The sequence below is a fragment of the Xyrauchen texanus genome, chromosome 31 (genome assembly GCF_025860055.1).
Source record: "Xyrauchen texanus isolate HMW12.3.18 chromosome 31, RBS_HiC_50CHRs, whole genome shotgun sequence".
Classification (NCBI taxonomy): domain Eukaryota; kingdom Metazoa; phylum Chordata; class Actinopteri; order Cypriniformes; family Catostomidae; genus Xyrauchen; species Xyrauchen texanus.
The window spans coordinates 21,819,795-21,839,088 of record NC_068306.1 but is presented as its reverse complement, the minus strand read 5'-3'; the positions used below and the strand labels follow the sequence as shown (position 1 = coordinate 21,839,088).

General features: G+C 44.5%; 1 protein-coding gene across 1 annotated transcript in view; it reads right to left on the bottom strand.

The window, feature by feature from the left end:
* Positions 1-19,294, bottom strand: part of rasgrp2 (RAS guanyl releasing protein 2 (calcium and DAG-regulated)) — a 32,311-nt gene that overhangs the window by 1,992 nt on the left and 11,025 nt on the right. The window contains exons 7-13 of the mRNA XM_052099567.1: positions 19,072-19,245; positions 18,814-18,930; positions 16,440-16,721; positions 12,634-12,714; positions 12,312-12,419; positions 11,679-11,794; positions 11,423-11,564 (exon numbers count right to left, since the gene is read on the bottom strand). Of these exons, the coding sequence (XP_051955527.1) occupies positions 11,423-11,564; positions 11,679-11,794; positions 12,312-12,419; positions 12,634-12,714; positions 16,440-16,721; positions 18,814-18,930; positions 19,072-19,245 (1,020 nt within the window). The remainder of the gene's footprint in view (positions 1-11,422; positions 11,565-11,678; positions 11,795-12,311; positions 12,420-12,633; positions 12,715-16,439; positions 16,722-18,813; positions 18,931-19,071; positions 19,246-19,294) is intronic.

Here is a 19,294-nt window from a genome sequence, read left to right as displayed (position 1 = left end):
TGAAACAATCAAGATGTGCTTTAACTGCAGATTTTCAGCTTTAATTTGAGGGTATTTACATCCAAATCAGGTGAACGGTGTAGGAATTACAACAGTTTGTACAGGTCCTTCTCAAAAAATTAGCATATTGTGATAGTTCATTATTTTCCATAATGTAATGATAAAAATTAAACTTTCATATATTTTAGATTCATTGCACACCAACTGAAATATTTCAGGTCTTTTATTGTTTTAATACTGATGATTTTGGCATACAGCTCATGAAAACCCAAAATTCCTATCTCAAAAAATTAGCATATTTCATCCGACCAATAAAATAAGTGTTTTTAATACAAAAAAGTCAACCTTCAAATAATTATGTTCAGTTATGCACTCAATACTTGGTCGGGAATCCTTTTGCAGAAATGACTGCTTCAATGCGGCGTGGCATGGAGGCAATCAGCCTGTGGCACTGCTGAGGTGTTATGGAGGCCCAGGATGCTTCGATAGCGGCCTTAAGCTCATCCAGAGTGTTGGGTCTTGCGTCTCTCAACTTTCTCTTCACAATATCCCACAGATTCTCTATGGGGTTCAGGTCAGGAGAGTTGGCAGGCCAATTGAGCACAGTAATACCATGGTCAGTAAACCATTTACCAGTGGTTTTGGCACTGTGAGCAGGTGCCAGGTCGTGCTGAAAAATGAAATCTTCATCTCCATAAAGCTTTTCAGCAGATCGAAGCATGAAGTGCTCCAAAATCTCCTGATAGCTAGCTGCATTGACCCTGCCCTTGATAAAACACAGTGGACCAACACCAGCAGCTGACATGGCACCCCAGACCATCACTGACTGTGGGTACTTGACACTGGACTTCAGGCATTTTGGCATTTCCTTCTCCCCAGTCTTCCTCCAGACTCTGGCACCTTGATTTCGAATGACATGCAAAATTTGCTTTCATCCGAAAAAAGTACTTTGGACCACTGAGCAACAGTCCAGTGCTGCTTCTCTGTAGCCCAGGTCAGGCGCTTCTGCCGCTGTTTCTGGTTCAAAAGTGGCTTGACCTGGGGAATGCGGCACCTGTAGCCCATTTCCTGCACACGCCTGTGCACGGTGGCTCTGGATGTTTCTACTCCAGACTCAGTCCACTGCTTCCGCAGGTCCCCAAGGTCTGGAATCGGTCCTTCTCCACAATCTTCCTCAGGGTCCGGTCACCTCTTCTCGTTGTGCAGCGTTTTTTGCCACACTTTTTCCTTCCCACAGACTTCCCACTGAGGTGCCTTGATACAGCACTCTGGGAACAGCCTATTTGTTCAGAAATTTCTTTCTGTGTCTTACCCTCTTGCTTGAGGGTGTCAATGATGGCCTTCTGGACAGCAGTCAGGTCGGCAGTCTTACCCATGATTGCGGTTTTGAGTAATGAATCAGGCTGGGAGTTTTTAAAAGCCTCAGGAAATTTTGCAGGTGTTTAGAGTTAATTAGTTGATTCAGATGATTAGGTTAATAGCTCGTTTAGAGACCCTTTTCATGATATGCTAATTTTTTGAGAATTTTGGGTTTTCATGAGCTGTATGCCAAAATCATCAGTATTAAAACAATAAAAGACCTGAAATATTTCAGTTGGTGTGCAATGAATCTAAAATATATGAAAGTTTAATTTTTATCATTACATTATGGAAAATAATGAACTTTATCACAATATGCTAATTTTTTGAGAAGGACCTGTATATGTGCCTCCCACTTTGTAAGGGACCAAAAGTAATGGGACAGATCAACAATCATAAATCAAACTTTCACTTTTTAATACTTGGTTGCCAATCCTTTGCAGTCAATTACAGCCTGAAGTCTGGAACGCATAGACATCACCAGACTCTGGGTTTCATCCCTGGTGATGCTCTGCCAGACCTCTACTGCAACTGTCTTCAGTTCCTGCTTGTTCTTGGGGCATTTTCCCTTCAGTTTTGTCTTCAGCAAGTGAAATGCATGCTCAATCGGATTCAGGTCAGGTGATTGACTTGGCCATTGCATAACATTCCACTTCTTTCCTTAAAAAACTCTTTGGTTGCTTTCGCAGTATGCTTCGGGTCATTGTCCATCTGTACTGTGAAGCACCGTCCAATGAGTTCTGAAGCATTTGGCTGAATATGAGCAGGTAATATTGCCCGAAACACTTCAGAATTCATCCTGCTGCTTTTGTCAGCAGTCACATCATCAATAAATACAAGAGAACCAGTTCCATTGGCAGCCATACATGCCCACGCCATGACACTACCACCACCATGCTTCACTGATGAGGTGGTATGCTTTGGATCATGAGCAGTTCCTTTCCTTCTCCATACTCTTCTCTTCCCATCACTCTGGTACAAGTTGATCTTTGTCTCATCTGTCCATAGGATGTTTTTGTAGGCTTTTTTAGATGTTGTTTGGCAAACTCTAATCTGGCCTTCCTGTTTTTGAGGCTCACCAATGTTTTACATCTTGTGGTGAACCCTCTGTTTTCACTCTGGTGAAGTCTTCTCTTGATTGTTGACTTTGACACACATACACCTACCTCCTGGAAAGTGTTCTTGATCTGGCCAACTGTTGTGAAGGGTGTTTTCTTCACCAGGGAAAGAATTCTTCGGTCATCCATCACAGTTATTTTCCGTGGTCTTCCGGGTCTTTTGGTGTTGCTGAGCTCACCGGTGCGTTCTTTCTTTTTAAGAATGTTCCAAACAGTTGATTTGGCCACACCTAATGTTTTTGCCATCTCTCTGATGGGTTTGTTTTGATTTTTCAGCCTAATGATGGCTTGCTTCACTGATAGTGACAGCTCTTTGGACCTCATATTGAGAGTTGACAGCAACAGATTCCAAATGCAAATAGCACACTTGAAATTAACTCTGGATCTTTTATCTGCTCCTTGTAAAAGGGATAATGAGGGAATGACACACACCTGGCCATGGAACAGCTGAGCAGCCAATTGTCCCATTACTTTTGGTCCCTTAAAAAGTGGGAGGCACATATACAAACTGTTGTAATTCCAACACCGTTCACCTGATTTGGATGTAAATACCCTCAAATTAAAGCTGAAAGTCTGCAGTTAAAGCACATCTTGTTCGTTTAATTTCAAATCCATTGTGGTGGTGTATAGAGCCAAAAAGATTATAATTGTGTCAATGACCCAATATTTATGGACCTGACTGTATAGGTGATGGACCACCATTAACATTTTCTAAACCCTCCTGCTATTTTCGGGTCATTTTTGACCCGTTTAAGGGAAAGTTCCCCCCAACATAAAAATTCTCTCATCATTTACTCACCCTCATGCCATCTCAGATGTGGATGACTGACTTTCTTCTCCAAAATAACAAAAGGCAGCATAAAAGTAATCCATATGACAAAAATCGTCTAGGTTACGTATGTAACCTCCGTTCCCCGATGGAGGGAATGAGATGTTGTGTCAGAGAAGCAACACTAGGGGTCTCTCTTGAGCGCTGATATTCACCTCTGGACTATGAAAAAAGGCCAATGAGAGTTGGCAACCAGTATTTGCATGTCCCGCCCCCGGACATACGGGTATTTAAGCGGCGCAAATACGGGAGTTCATTCAGGATTTTTCTGAGGAGCCGGAAATGGTCCGGCCACAACAGTGGCTCGGCTCAGCGACGTGGCAGGGGAGACACAACGTCTCGTTCCCTCCATCGGGGAATGGAGGTTACATACGTAACATAGACGTTCCCCTTCTGTCGCTCTCTCCACGTTGTGTCAGAGAAGCGACACTAGGGGTCCACTTATAAAAGCGCCACGCGCTGAGTCGTGTACGTGAACTGCTGATACAGGAGCGAGCAGGTATTCTTACGTGCAGGACGACCAACTGTATCAGGCTGCACGTACCCTTCCCCAATGCCCCATTTAAGCCATCAGGATTCCTTATTGTTACCCCGGAAGGGTGTACCCCGGAAGGGGGTACCCTGGAACAAGGTGCTGGCTGCCAACCTGGGAACGGGCCAAGCCTGGCCGGGCCTCTTTTCTCTCTATGTTTCTCGCATAGAGCAACTTAGGCCGGAGCCCTTACACGCATTGAGGGAAGGGGGTCTTAGCCCTTATTCAGGGCGGAGAAGACCCTGCGGAGGCCACGCCTACCCGAGAGGGGAGGCAAGTTTAAGTGGCAAAACCATCAGAGGCCTGACTTGGGGCCTATGTGGAAAAGTCGGTGCGGTGGTGGATCCAGCCTATAGAGGGGGGAACATACAGCACGGCAACTGAGGCAGCCATGACTGCCTAAGGGAAGCACGGGAGTCCGCTCGCCAGAGGGGACAGAACCGTGGCGTTACACACAGGGGGAGACCGAAGGAGGCCTTACCTGTGGAGCACCTACACCAGTGCAGGGTAGCTTGCGGTACCCGCAGTGGCTTGGGTCGGCGAGTTCCTCCGCTGAACTGCGACCCACGAGGGCTAAGGAGGAATCAACCAGTGTCCCAAACCTGAGATCTCCTGGGAATGAAGGCGCACTGTTTCCCCTGATTAGGGGGAAGGGCGCTAGGTGCAAGCGATTCACCCGGTCAGATCGTGAGCCTGCCACCGAGTTCTACGGGCTCGGTACCTGAGAGAACACGGGACGATACTGACCCAACTCGGAGATTGTAGAATCTCGCGAAAGTGTTAGGTGTTGCCCAGCCCGCTGCTCTAAAAATGTCTGCTAGGGCAGTGCCCCTAGCCAGTGCCCATGAGGACGCAACACTCCTGGTGGAGTGGGCTCGGACCCACAAAAGGGGGGGGCACGGCCTGGGTGTGATAAGCCAGGGAAATGGCGTCGACAACCCAGTGGGCGAGTCTCTGCTTGGAGACAGCATTCCCTTTCTGCTGTCCCCCAAAGCAGACGAAGAGCTGCTCAGAGCGTCTAGTGCTCTGTGTGCGGTCCAGGTAGATACGTAAGGCACGTACTGGACACAGCAGTGAAAGGGCTGGATCTGCCTCCTCCCGGGGCAGCACTTGCAGGTTCACTACCTGATCCCTGAAGGGTGTGGTAGGAACGTGGGCACATAGCCCAGTCGCGGTCTTAGGATCACGAAAGTGTCTGCCGGACTGAACTCCAGGCAAGCGTCGCTAACAGAGAACGCATGCAGGTCCCCGACCCTCTTGATGGAAGCGAGCGCGATCAGCAGGGCGGTCTTGAGAGAGAAGGCCCTGAGTCCAACTGAGTCAAGCGACTCGAAGGGGGGTCTCTGGAGTCCCGTAAGGACGACCGAGAGATCCCAGGAGGGGAACAGGTTAGGCCGGGAGGAGCTATCCTCCGGGCACCTTTTAGGAACCTGACGATTAAGTCGTGTTTACCAAGAGACTTTCCATCTACCGTGTCATGGTGGGCCGCGATAGCGGCGACATACACCTTGAGGGTGGAGGGGGACAGCCTCCTCTCCAGCCTCTCCTGAAGAAACACGAGCACTAACCTAACTGCGCACTTCTGCGGGTCTTCAGCTCGGGAAGAACACCAGTCCGCGAACAGACGCCACTTTAGGGCGTAAAGATGCCTGGTAGAGGGGGCTCTGGCTTGGCTGATTGTATCTACGACGGTAAATGGTAGACCGGCTAGATCTTCCGCATCCCGTCCAGGGGCCAGACGTGGAGGTTCCAGAGGTCTGGGTGCGGGTGCCAGAGCGTGCCCCGTCCCTGAGAAAGAAGGTCCTTCCTCAGGGGAATTCACCAGGGAAGGGCTGTCGTGAGGAGCGTGAGGTCCGAAAACCAAGTCCGGGTAGGCCAATAGGGGGCTACCAGAATGACTTGCTCCTCGTCCTCCCTGACCTTGCATAGCACCTGTGCAAGAAGGCTCACTGGGGGAAATGCGTACTTGCGCAGCCCCACGGGCCAGTTGTGTGCCAGCGCATCTGCCCCGAGGGGAGCCTCTGTCCGGGCATACCAGAGCGGGCAGTGGGAGGTTTCTTGGGAGGCAAACAGGTCTACCTGAGCCTTGCCGAACCGGTCCCAAATCAGCTGGACCGACTGGGGGTGGAGCCTCCACTCCCCACCAGGCAAGCTTTGTCTTGACAGAGCGTCCGCTATCACATTGAGGTTGCCGGGGATGTGAGTGGCGCGCAGTGACTCCAGTTGCTGCTGACTCCAAAGGAGGAGACGACGGGCGAGCTGTGACATGTGGGGGGAGCGTACTCCGCCTTGGCGGTTTATGTAGGCTACGACCGTGGTGCTGTCTGTCCTGACTAGGACGTGTTTGTTCCGAGTTAACGGGAGAAACTTCTGCAGGGCCAGAAAAACAGCCAGCAGCTCTAGGCAGTTGATGTGCCAGCGCAGCGGGCCTCGGTTCCACCGGCCTGCGGCTGCGCAGCCGTTACACATGGCGCCCCAACCCACTTTGGAAGCATCGGTTGTGACCAGAATGCGTCGGGACACCTGCTGCAAGGGTACACCTGCCCTTAGAAAGCAGAGGTCTGTCCAGGGTTTGAAGGTTTAGCGGCAGGCAGAAGTAACTTTTACGTTGTGCATGCCACGGCACCATGCTCGTCTCAGGACTCGAGTCCGGAGCCAGTGCTGAAGTCGTCTCATATGCATCAACCCCAGCGGTGCGGCCGCCGCGGAGGATGCCATATGCCCCAGGAGCTGTTGGAAACGTTTTAGCGGAACCACGCCGCCTGGCTTGAAGGAAGCGAGGCATTTCAGCACTGACTGAGCACGCTCGTTGGAGAGACGTGCTGTCATTGAGACTGAGTCTAACTCCAGACCGAGAAAAGAGATGCTCTGGACCGGGGAGAGCTTGCTCTTTTCCCGGTTGACCTGAAGCCCCAAACGGCTGAGGTGCCTGAGCACCTGGTCTCTGTGTGCGCATAGTAACTCTCGAGAGTGAGCCAGTATGAGCCAGTCGTTGATGTAATCGAGTATGCGTATGCCGGCTACTTGGAGCGGGGCAAGAGCTGCCTCTGCGACTTTCATGAAGACGCGAGGGGACAGAGACAGGCCGAAGGGGAGGACTTTGTACTGATACGCCTGGCCGTTGAACGCGAACCGTAGGAAGGGTCGATGTCGAGGGCAAATTGAGACGTGGAAGTACGCGTCCTTCAGGTCTACCGCTGCGAACCAATCTAGATGCCGGATGCCAGATAGAATTTGTTTCTGGGTGAGCATTTTGAACGGGAGTTTGGACAAGGTCCGATTGAAAACTCGCAGGTCCAAGATCGGTCGTAAGCCGATCAACAAAGTAAGGGCTGTAGACACCCTTCTTCGTTTCGGTTGGAGGGACAGGCTCTATCACGTCCTTTAATAGAAGGGAGGCGATTTCTTCACGCAGGGAATGGGCATGTTGGCCGTGTACTGCGGTAAAATGTACGCCCACGAAGGGGGGCGGAGACCTGGCAAACTGAATTGCGTAACCAAGTCGAATGGTCCGGTGCAGCCAGCGTGACGGGTTGGGCAGTGAAAGCCACGCCTCTAAGCTCCGTGCTAGGGGCACCAAGGCGACGAGTTTTTTGGACGTACCCGGCGGGGCTTCGGTAACGCGGCGTCGGGAGGCAACGTGGCGTCCCGAGGCTCCGGTGCTGAGAATAAACTCAAAGCACTTACCTTGCTCCGCGCACCAGGCAGGGGGCGGGTTTGTGACTGAGGAGGAGGTCTGATGCTGGCGTCTTCTGGACTCGTCTGAACCGGCCGGCCGGGGAACAGTCGTGAGGCTGAAGGCGGGGACACCGCATCCATGGAGCCGGGACTGTTGAGGCCTGAAAGCAGAGTGCCGTGAGAATGGCATTTGCGGGCCAGGTGACCCCAGAGACAACAAGGAAATAGCTCTATAGAGTGTAACGAATTTAACAAAAAATTCTCCTCCCGGCCTTCCACCGGGGAACGGAGTGGTCTTACCAGCTCCGGAGCTAACGTCTCGGTCTCTGGGTCTGTCATCTCAGGAGCGCCTGGGAGCCTTCTGGGTCCTCAAGGGGGTCCGTGAGACGATGGGCGTCCAACTTCTGCGGGGGGGCTCAACGCTGGGGCTGAGAGCTGGGCCCACTCACTTGTTAGTTGAGGCGGAGCACCACTTTCTTTCTTTCTTGAAAGCCACAGGAGGACGCCCTCGGCGAGCAGACAGGGCATGGCCCCTGGTGGCAGGTTTGCGGCAGGGCAGGATGCTTTTTTTGCTTGAAAATAGCCTTCGTCTGTTTCTTCACCACTGAGGACTGCTGGGCGAAGTCGGAAGCTGAACTCCGAATGGAAGGAGCTGGGAGACGGGGCGTTTGAGAAAGCGTGCTTTGTCTTCCTCCCATACTGCCTGTCCATCGTTGCGTTTCTGGACCACGGAGTGGCCATCGCCTGTTCGAGTGCACCGAGGGTAGCGAGAGCGGAGGAGCGAGGAAGCTGGGCTTGCTCAGCTCGTCATGCACGTCCGGGAAGGAATCCAGGGGGGGGCGCGGCTGTGAGCGGTGCACATGCCCGCGGAACCAATTAAGCCCGGGGAAGCATAGCGGACCTTCTTGCGTCAGGCTCAGACTGGGCGGAGACCCGAAGGTAGTGGCCCAGGCGAGTTATCCGCATCCGACGCCGCTGTTATGCTCTCCGATGCAGCAGTGATGTCATCATCCAATGCTGGGGAGCTCGAGGGACCAGACGGTAGGCGTTAGCGGACGCACTAATCCGAGCTCAAGGGAAGCAGGCAAGCGTGCCAGGGAGGCGGGAGGTTTTCGGGGGGATTTACCCGGCGAAAGCGTCCCATTATTCTCCCCAGATCGTTCTCCATCGCCCGCGGCACCTGCCTCAATCCCGTAGAAAGGAGGCGAGGTGCGGGGGGCGGCTGAGATGGCTCCCTCACTACAAGAGAAAGCAGAGATCGCAACGCTGCCGCGGCTATGTTCTCACACTGAAAACATAACCCATTGGAGAGAATGCTCATCCCGAGCTCGGACAGAAACAAGCAAGCATGCTGGGGAGGCGGGGGGTTTCGAGGGGGTTCATCCGGTGAAACGGAGCCCGTCATTGTCCCCAGATCGTTTTCATCGCCCGCAGCGCCTGCCTCAATCCCGTGGGAAGGAGGCGAGGGGGGCGGCTGAAGCGGCTTTCTCTCACTACAAGAGAAAGCCTACGACCGCAATGCTGTCATGGCTATGTTCTCGCACTGAAAACATAGACCATTCATAAAAACGCTGCCTGCGTGTGATCGCAACCCAGGAATGCAAGGGAGTTTTTATGACCGTCAGAGGTGGGGAGACATCAACCACATCAAGAAACTACACAGGGGCGGAAATATCATCTTTAAAAAGACGGCGTCCTGAGAAGGACGTTCAACGCCGCTGTGTTTTGTTCTTTAGAGCGAAATTACTCTTTTAGAATAACTCTTTCGAGTTATCTGCACTGTCGAGCGCCCAGGGGCAAGAATGCACAGCCGTGCACGAAGGAGAAAGCCGCTGTTATGCGCCGTCAGATCCAACAGCATGCAGAGCATCAGAGGATTAACCAGGAACTTGGTGTGTAACTCGCAGCAGAGTTCATGCATGACCATCGGCTCCGAAGAAATTTTCTGAATGAACTCCCGTATTTGCGCCGCTTAAATACCCGTATGTCAGGGGGCGGGACATGCAAATACTGGTTGCCAACTCTCATTGGCCTTTTTTCATAGTCCAGAGGTGAATATCGGCGCTCAAGAGAGACCCCTAGTGTCGCTTCTCTGACACAACGTGGAGAGAGCGACAGAAGGGGAACAATATTTTCAGAAGCAATATGATAAGTGTGGGTGAGAAACAGATCAACATTTAAGTCCATTTTTGCAGTCTCCACTATCACATTCTTATTCTTTTGTTTATGTCGATTCACATTTTTAGTACGTATTGCCACCTACTGGTCAGGGAGGAGAATATATAGTAAAAAGGACTTAAATATTGATGTTTTTCCCCCACACATAAGATCCCTTCTGAAGATATAGATTTAACCACTAAAGTTTTATGGATTTTGGTCACCATGCACTTGCATTGTATGGACCTACAGTGCTGAAATATTCTACATAAATCTCTGTTTGTCTTCAGCAGAAGACACAAAGTCATACATATCTGGGATGGCACGAAGGTGAGTAAATGATAAGAACACTATCCCTTTAAAAAAAAAAAAAAACGAATCCTAATAGTGTATTTACTTCTGTAAATACAAAATGTCAAAATGCCTTTGAATCCTCTATAGGAATAAATAAATATGTAAAGTAAATTTGTATTGCATTTTATGATACTTGTTTACATTTATTCAATGTCATGGTATTTTGGGTGTTGCTAACGTGTTACTAGGGAATTACTAGATTGTTGTTTAAGACAAAAGAAACCATTCCCAAGTCTCTATGACATCCTTTTTCCTAGACATTTATGGGGATTTTTGAAATGGAAGTCTAAGAGATTTTTTTGCTTATTTTTCATCTGCTGGGTTGAAAAAAATCTGAAATAAATATATTCTGAAATAAAATCCTTAGAATATAAATCATGATTCTGTATTTGATTTAAACCGACACAATAAGTATTTTAAGTACCTTTTTATCGCTGAAAATTAAATCAACTGTAAAAGAATGGAGGAATGTGAGCGGTGGGTTCCATGGTTCCTTAATGTGCCCCTGGCTGTACTGTATATCAGGTCTTTTTTTGACCAAAACATTTTTATGGGGGAATTTTTCTTAAAACAGAAGTGTTAAAATCAACATCAAGGTTTAAGTTAAAATGTATATGAATGTATAAAAGGAAAATTAAAGTTAAATAAGCTTTTCACAATTTTTAATAATCTTTTTTTCTTTACTGGTAATTTATGGTTCTACAGTGTGACAAATTATTTTTTTTAAATGAAAAATGTTCTATATATTCTCTACATCAATACTATCATAAAAAAAAATGCATGCATAATAGTTATAAAAAAAAAGTAACAAAATGTTGTTTGGTTTAATAAATAACAATAGTTTTAGATGGAGTGTAGCTTATCACAATGCAGGATATGAAATATTATTTCATGTCAACTGGAGTACACATAGCAAAGAACCTGTATATATCAAAATCAATTTTTCAAAAACCCTTGTTCTATTAAACAAACACTGAAGAAAAAAGGAAAACAGGCTATGTGCTAGGGTGGATCTTGACAGGAAATCAGAAAATAGGAAGTGGTTACTATCTACACCCAACTGTACCTCAACAGTGCACTAACTGTGAACATAACAACATCTTTCCCACAGACACACCCTCCCTCTCCCTAGCCTGCCTCTGAAAAAAACAACACTACTGCACTCCAAGCAAAAACAACATAAGTCATAAATCTGAGACAGTAGAGACAAATATGAACGAATACAAGATCTAAAATAGATCACATTATGCGCATCTGTGCTTTTAGAATTATATAAAGATCCAGATGGCCATTTCTCGCAATGATGAAAAGAGCTTATTTCATCTCATCTTTGGGTTGTCATCAAGTTGGAGATAAAGATAAAGAGTTTGAGCCCTAAATAAAATGTGAACTCACCAGGCGAGAGCAGTGCCGACAGACTGAAGGCTTCACACTGGTTGTCTCCATAAACGTGTGAACAAAGCCCATCTTGCAGTTCAGTAAGGAGCTTGCCTTGGTGAAGTACTCAATCATCTCCTCTCTGCTAATTTTACAGTCCCTGGAAGCCAAAATGAAAAAGAGAAAGATGGATCTTTTACTGTACTGCAGACTTTGACAAATTAATGAAAATAAGTAAGCTAGATAAACCAGGTAGATGTCTTGATAAACCCACTGGTTTTGGTCCAGTTCATCGAACTTGCCGAGGTAAGGGAAGTTGCTTCTAATGATCTCAAACTCTCTTTGGGAAATGTAGCCGTCGCCATCAGTGTCAAAAGTTTGGAACACTGACTGAAAAACAATGTCTACTGGTTAGTTTTCTTTTAAAACAAATTAATAATGTTTATTACATGGCTCTCCAGAATACTTTATTTCAATTGGTCAATTGTGGGATTTTGCTTTCAATAATTGTTGTATAATTACTGCTGTACTGCAAAACCGTATAATTGACTGTTGTCCCAAGCAAACAATTTCCTACATAGCAAAAGTATGCTGTTTTTAGGTCTTTCATATCATTCTGTGATCTCATTCTCACAAATTAAAATAATTTCAACTGAAATTAATATTTATGTCCATTTACTTATTTATCTGGCAAGTAGTCATGTAATAAGCAGGATAGTGTACAATCAGGTCATTATCACAAAATAAACCATAATATGGTGATCAAGAGCAGGGTATCACACTGAAAGGGTTTAATTTGCATGTTAAACGTGTAGTACATAATGTGCAATGAGATTATAAGAATATCAAAGAATGTTCAGAGAATGTATAAATTAATAGTGAAATTAGTCATGTATGCATCACATACCTCCACCATTTTTTCAATGTGCTTGTTGATAATGGCCGGATCTGCTTTGGGTTTGACAGATGATGCCCACTGTTCTATCAGAGGAGACTGCGACTTTGAGCTGGAAGTCTAAGAGGACGGAAATCAATGGTGAAGTCACTTGGCAAGAGGAAATAAGGCACCAAATGATGTGTATTAATGACTCCTGTCTATTGGTTGATTATGCAAGCAACATGGGAAAATAAATCCATCAAACTGTGTCATGAGTGGTTGTAATTGGTGGTTTACTCATGGTGGCCACTGATTTGCTATCCGAGGAGTTATGTCGGTGGGGGTGACTCACTGAAAGTTTAATACTGCGTGGCTCCCTCTGAAGAGAAAGCTGATATATCTCATCCTCTGAGTGGTACTGGTCCAAAGACACCTGGCAACAGGGCATGGACAGAAATCAAATTGATAGTTAATGTCAAAAACTTAAAACAACCATCATTATGTAACTAACTGACACCGAATTGACAAAACCAAGTAGCTAAATCATCTCTTAACCCCATGTTCCTTAATTTAAATATTAGTTCACTGAAAAGTTGTACATTTTACTTTATCTTTTTGTTGTTGGCACATTAAGCCTTATCGTTTTCTGCACTATTTTTATTTTTACATTTTGGTCTACGTACTGCACATATGTGGCAGCTTTCGAAAGTTACGTACTCTTATCAATCACGTTCACAATCCCATTTTAAAACAATAATCACATTTCCCTTTAGCGTTACTGATTGCATGTCACACGAACAACCTTTGACACATGGGTTCTGGTCCTGCATGAACCAGGAAGTACTCCCATTCACATATACAATGGCTAGTGTGAAACAGAGGCAAAGGTGGGTAGAGTAGCCAAAAACTGAACTAAAGTAAAAGTACAATTACTCTAAAAAAAGAATTACTCAAGTAGAAGTAAAAGTACTAACATAAATAATTACTTGAGTAAGAGTAAGAAATTATCCAATTAAAAGAGCACTAAAGTAGTGAGTTACTCACAAATTACATAATGGATGTTTACTCCCCTATATTCCATTACATAATACACATTTAACTTGTATTATAGAATTATTATTAATGGCAATTCTGTCATCCATGTTATTCCAAACCCATATGACTTTATTTCTTCCATGCAACACAATAGATATATTACACTAATAGAGTCACTATTTAATTTCAGTGAATGTTTTTTTTCTCCCCTCCATATTTTAAAAGCGAATGGTGACTGAGACTATCGGCCTCTAACATTCTGTCTAACATCTTTTGTGTTCCACAGAATACAAAGCGGCACACTGGTTTGGAACAACATGAGGGTTGGGAAATTATGAGATTATGGCCGAACTATCACTTTAAAGAGATAATTTTCCTATATGGGTAAACTGTCTCATAATTTACTCACCCTTATGCCATCCCAGATGTGTATGACTGACTTTCTTCTGCAGAACACAAATTAAGATTTTTAGAAGAATATTTTAGCTCTGTATGTCAAAATTTTGATGGTCCAAAAAGCTCATAAAGGCAGTGTAAAAGACTTTGTTTTGATAGAATTAACCATGGTTTTATGTAGTAATACTGTAGTAGCCATATAGTAACCTTGATTTTACTATAGTAATTGTAACCATGTCATTTTTTAGTTCCTCCCCTTTTTCTCCCCAATTTGGAATGTCCAATTCCCAATGCACTCCAAGTCCTTGTGATAGCGTAGTGACTCTCCTCAATCCGGGTGGTGGAAGACAAATCTCAGCTGCCTCCGTGTCCGGACTGAGACAGTCAACCTGCACATCTTAACATGTGGCTTGTTGAGTGCGTTACCGCAGACACATAGCATGTGTTGAGGCTTCACGACATCCACTGCGTCATTCACGCACAACTCCCTATGTGCCCCACCGAGAGCAAGCCACATTATAGCGACCACAAGGAGGTTACCCCATGTGACTGTCTTAACATTTAAGTGCTAAAAAATGTGTTTTATAAAAATTGTGACATTCCCCTGGCACAGCAGTCCCAACGTGCACCAGGGTGTGAGGGCCCCCATTTAAAATTTTGCCACCCATTCACTTGCATTGTATGGACCAAAAGTGCAGATGAAAGAAAGACATACACATCTGGGATGGCATGAGGGTGAGTAAATAATGAAAATTGACAAGAAATCCCTTTAAGGGCTCTTGTCAGATCTGGATGAATTTGTCAATAAGAGAGGTTTGAAAACATTTCTAGTAATTATTACAGTGAAAACATGAAAATGTCCCACGAGGACATTATATACAGTATAATATATACAGGTATAATGCTGAAATATAAACCAAAGCATGATCATGTTTTATTAATGCCTAATTTTGCCATTTCATAGCTTTTATAGTTCTGCATGGATTCTTATTTCAGTGTAGCAACAGTTTTCAGTGTCGAAAGAATTTAGATCATTAGTACAGCAGTACCGCCACACTCTAAATGCAGAGTACGCAGCCTAGTGCATAGGGCACCAACCCGGTCGTGGAACACTCGCTGTGTCTGAAACCGCCCCCATTATATAGTGCACTATTTTGGGTGTCTGCCATTTTGTAGGAGTGTCTGAATTCTAAGTGAGCCACTCGTTCCCTATTTTTGTTCACTCATTACGCGCAATGACAGTGCAATTTAGAGTATACATTTGATGAACACTCTACGACAGTTAATTGCCTACAACCCACCACAGGGAAGACGTAAGAGCTGGGTGTTTACTGCTTCCTTCACTCCTGCAATGTTTTATTTCATGATGAATGTAAAATAGTAAAATAGCATAATAACATAGAGAGGCAAAACATACAGATACATTTTAAAATGTACTCTTTATTTGATAAAAATGTGTTTACTCTTAATAATAACACAGTATATATAAAACATTACAAACAGAATGAAGATTTTTTGTATTAATATATTATTTAATAAGAATAACATGTAAGGCCCAAATTGTTTTTTTATTTCATATGTGACATTGTTTCTGCAGTAGCCCCAGAACTCTGACACTCTGTGTATACGTCAGCACCCAAATCACTCATTTCGTTCACTTACTGCTGAGATATAGTGCACTAACTGCCATTCACTATAAAGGAAATAGTGAATGAGTGAGCAATTGCAGACACAGCCAATTTCTCTCCACCATATGATCACCTCGCTTATCTCTCACGCGCTGTGCACACGCAGAAATGCTGTCTGTTCACACTCTAGTTGTCAATCACGCGAATGGCAGAACAAAATGCGTTTATTTATACTTAACTTGGATGTTTATATGGATTTATAGTTAATCTGACTGAAGTAGCTGTGATAGTTTCCAGTACCCCCGCAAGTGTGCGGGTAAATGTGTAAATACTGCTCATGACATGCGTGATGTGGGACAAAGCGCACTGATGTATTGCTACACTGATTTAAAAATGTACACTTAAAAACTGATGTCATAAGAGCCCAATTACAGAATCACCCTGAAAATGACCATCTCATTACACAGAAAAGCCCACGTTAGGATTAGAGCCAAAACTTACCTCAGCGTGCTGCCTTAATTTGGAGCTGTGACTTTAATCTTGAAATATCCGCTTGTCTTGGTGTAAAATGAAGGCATTGCATGACGAAACTATACTTGTTTTCACTGTGCGGAGTGAAGAAAGTGTTTCACTTTGAAGAGTTTGATGCTGCAGCAGTGATTGAGTGACAGTCTGTGACAGCGGCTCAGCGCGCGCAGCTGTGTGAACTTCCGCTCGCGTAAAAGTCACATTCAATAATCTCTCAGTAAAAGTAAAAAAAAGAATACGAAGTTTACGAGAGTTAAAAGTACCCACTTTTAAACCTACTCTAAAAGTATTTTTTTTCCTCCAAAAATGTACTCAAGTAAATGTAGCCCATTACTACCCACCTCAGTTTGGAGGTCACATTTTCGCTCTAGAATTACATTTTAACTCTACTAATGGTTAAGTTTATGGTTGAGTTTTGGGTTAGGGTGTGGGGTCAACTGTTGACTGTATTACATCACTTACAATTAAAGAAATACAACTTGCATTTGTCCCCACTATGTGGATATTGCACCTGGAAACTTGAGCTCACATGTGTCTATACTTTCAACAACACTTCCTATATTAGACTCACTAAAAGCAGATTGAGGAGGTCTGAATTGGCTTCCATACTGGGTGGAGTGCTCTGAATGAGTGCCAGCTCCTCCAGGATGGTGTACAGCTGATGAGTCTTGGTTAGGTTGACCCTGGTCTTCTCTGGGTCAACCCAATCAGGCAGGGCCACGTGGACAGCAATCAGGTCCTTCAAATGAACCCCAAGGATGGGGAAACGAAATCCTGAACATTCAGAGAAACGCTGACGGTAGCGACTGTAGTTTCCAGAGGATGTGACCAGCTCCACCAATCCATCAAACACCTGATTCAACACAGAGAAGGCAATCGGTAATAATTAAAGGTTTAGTTCACCCAAAAATAACAATTCTCTTCACATTTACTAACCCTCATGATATCCCAGGTATGTATGACTTTTACAAAAATAAGTAAAAAATGCAAACAGTCAGCATAAACGTCATCCATACGACTCCGGTGGTTAAAATGTCTTCTAAAGCAACACAAATCGCTTTTGGTGCAAAAAAGATAAATATTTAAGTACATTTGAACTATATTCTGGTTCGCAGCAGTATGCGCATTCACATAGGCTGAGTTCACGTGGTCTCTCGTGTGACGAATTTGCGTTGGCATGTTACGGATGTATTCTCACATTCTTAAAGTATTATTTAAATAAATGATAAATTAAATGAATTATATTATAATTAATACATTTATAAAATTATATTATGTATAAATTATATACTATAAATCTAATATATTATAGGTATATATCTAAATATATAATACATCTATAAATATATATATTATACATTATTTGTATTAGGGATGTAACTGGGTGTAATTTCTCACGGTTCGGTTTGGAACACTGTTTTAAGGTCACGGTTTCGATACGGTTCAGTATTTATGTTCAGGTAAAAAAAAACATATTACTGCCAAATCCAACAGACACTTCAAGAGATTTGCCCTCACTACAAATCGCCATGGTTTTACTACAGTAACCATAATTAAACATTGTATTTGTAGTAAAATCACAGTAACAACAAAATAAACATGGTTGGGGGCCTGGGTAGCTCAGTGAGTAAAGACGCTGACTACCACCCCTGGAATTCACGAGTTCATATCCCAGGGCGTGCCGAGTGCCAGGTCTCCAAAGCAACCAAATTGGCCCTGTTGCTAAGGAGAGTAGAGTCACATGGGGTAATCTCCTTGTGGTCGCTATAATGTGGTTTGCTCTCGGTGGGGCACATAGGGAGTTGTGCGTGAATGACGCAGTAGATGTTGCGAAGCCTCCACGCATGCTATGTTTCCGCGGTTATGCACTCAACAGGCCATGTGATAAGATGTGCGGGTTGACGGTCTCAGACACGGAGGCAACTGAGATTCGTCCTCCACCACCCGGATTGAGGCGAGTCACTACGCCATCACAAGGACTTGGAGTGCATTGGGAATTGGACATTCCAAATTGGTGAGAAAATATAACATGGTTACTGTCATGGTTACAATTACTATAGTAAAATCAAGGTTACTATATGGATACTACAGTATTACTACATAAAACCATGGTTAATTCTATCGAAACTATGACTTCTAAGAAAACAATGGTGACAACAGCCCTTGTTATTACAGTCATAGTTACTACAATATTACTATAGTAAAACCATGGTTATTTTCGTTAGGGTCCTTAACTAAAAAAAAAAAAAACCTTCCTCTAATTACGAACTCAACATTTTAACTTAATACCTGCATTATTACACTACATCCATCAAAATAAAGTGCATTTCAAACTCAACTCAACGTATATTCAATGTTCTGAAGCTGAACAGCACAACAGAATAAATAAACTTGCTATTAAAATGGATACAAGAATGGATGTCGAAACGTGACTCAAGTATTTGAATCATAAGCTGAAGTCCTACACCTTCATCAATGGAGTAAGGGCAACATAACTTTGGCTTTGAACACTCCAAGCACTTTATTTATTCTTATATGTCTGTCCGAACTAGCAGACAGACAGATAGATAGATATGCACTGTACATAGACTACAAACATACTAAAAGTGTACATTCTTATTAGTAGCCGAACGCATGTTCACATTAGCCAAAATATTGAATAAACAAAAACGCAAGGGGCAGTGCAGACGTTTTCTATGGAATTCTGTGTGCGCAGATTCTGTGTGGGTCTGCTGATAACATTACACACCACTCAGTATTGATATTTCTGTGCAATCTGGCGGAGAGTAGGAAAAAGTCACTCAAGCCGCCTACTGCTAAGAGGGCTCTGTTCGCTGACTTTAAGAATCTTATCTTCTTTAGCCAGAGTTTGAGTGTTACAGTTGTTGTTTTTTCTCGACAGTATTGGAAGTGTGTTCACAAAGCAGCTCTCTAGCAGTACTCACCTTGCGTGTCTCGCTGCCAATGAGTGCCTGTGTATCCTTGAGTCGAGCAATGGAGCTATTACTGAGTCCACCCACAACAGCCATCAGTGTGTTAAAGTTCTGCAGCTGCAGTAGCATCTGCTCACACAAACATACACAGATACACACCAAACAATGACCAGATCTTACATAAATATAAACAGTATTACATATCTTGTTTTGGGCAAAATGAGGTTGAGTAAATGATGACAGAATTAAAATTTTTGAAACTGTACTAACTTGGGCCACTTTGATAAATTCACTGATGACAGTGGCTCTCTGCTGAGCTGTATGCTTACTGAGAACCATAATCTGGATCCATTGGGAAACACTATTAAATAGAGTAATGAAACGCTCCAGAATTGGATTATCCACTGTGCAGCCGTGCATCACGAAACTGTGGTAGTCTTGGAACTGAAAGAGAACAGATTAAATATTTTCAATTTGACCCCTGATTTAAGGT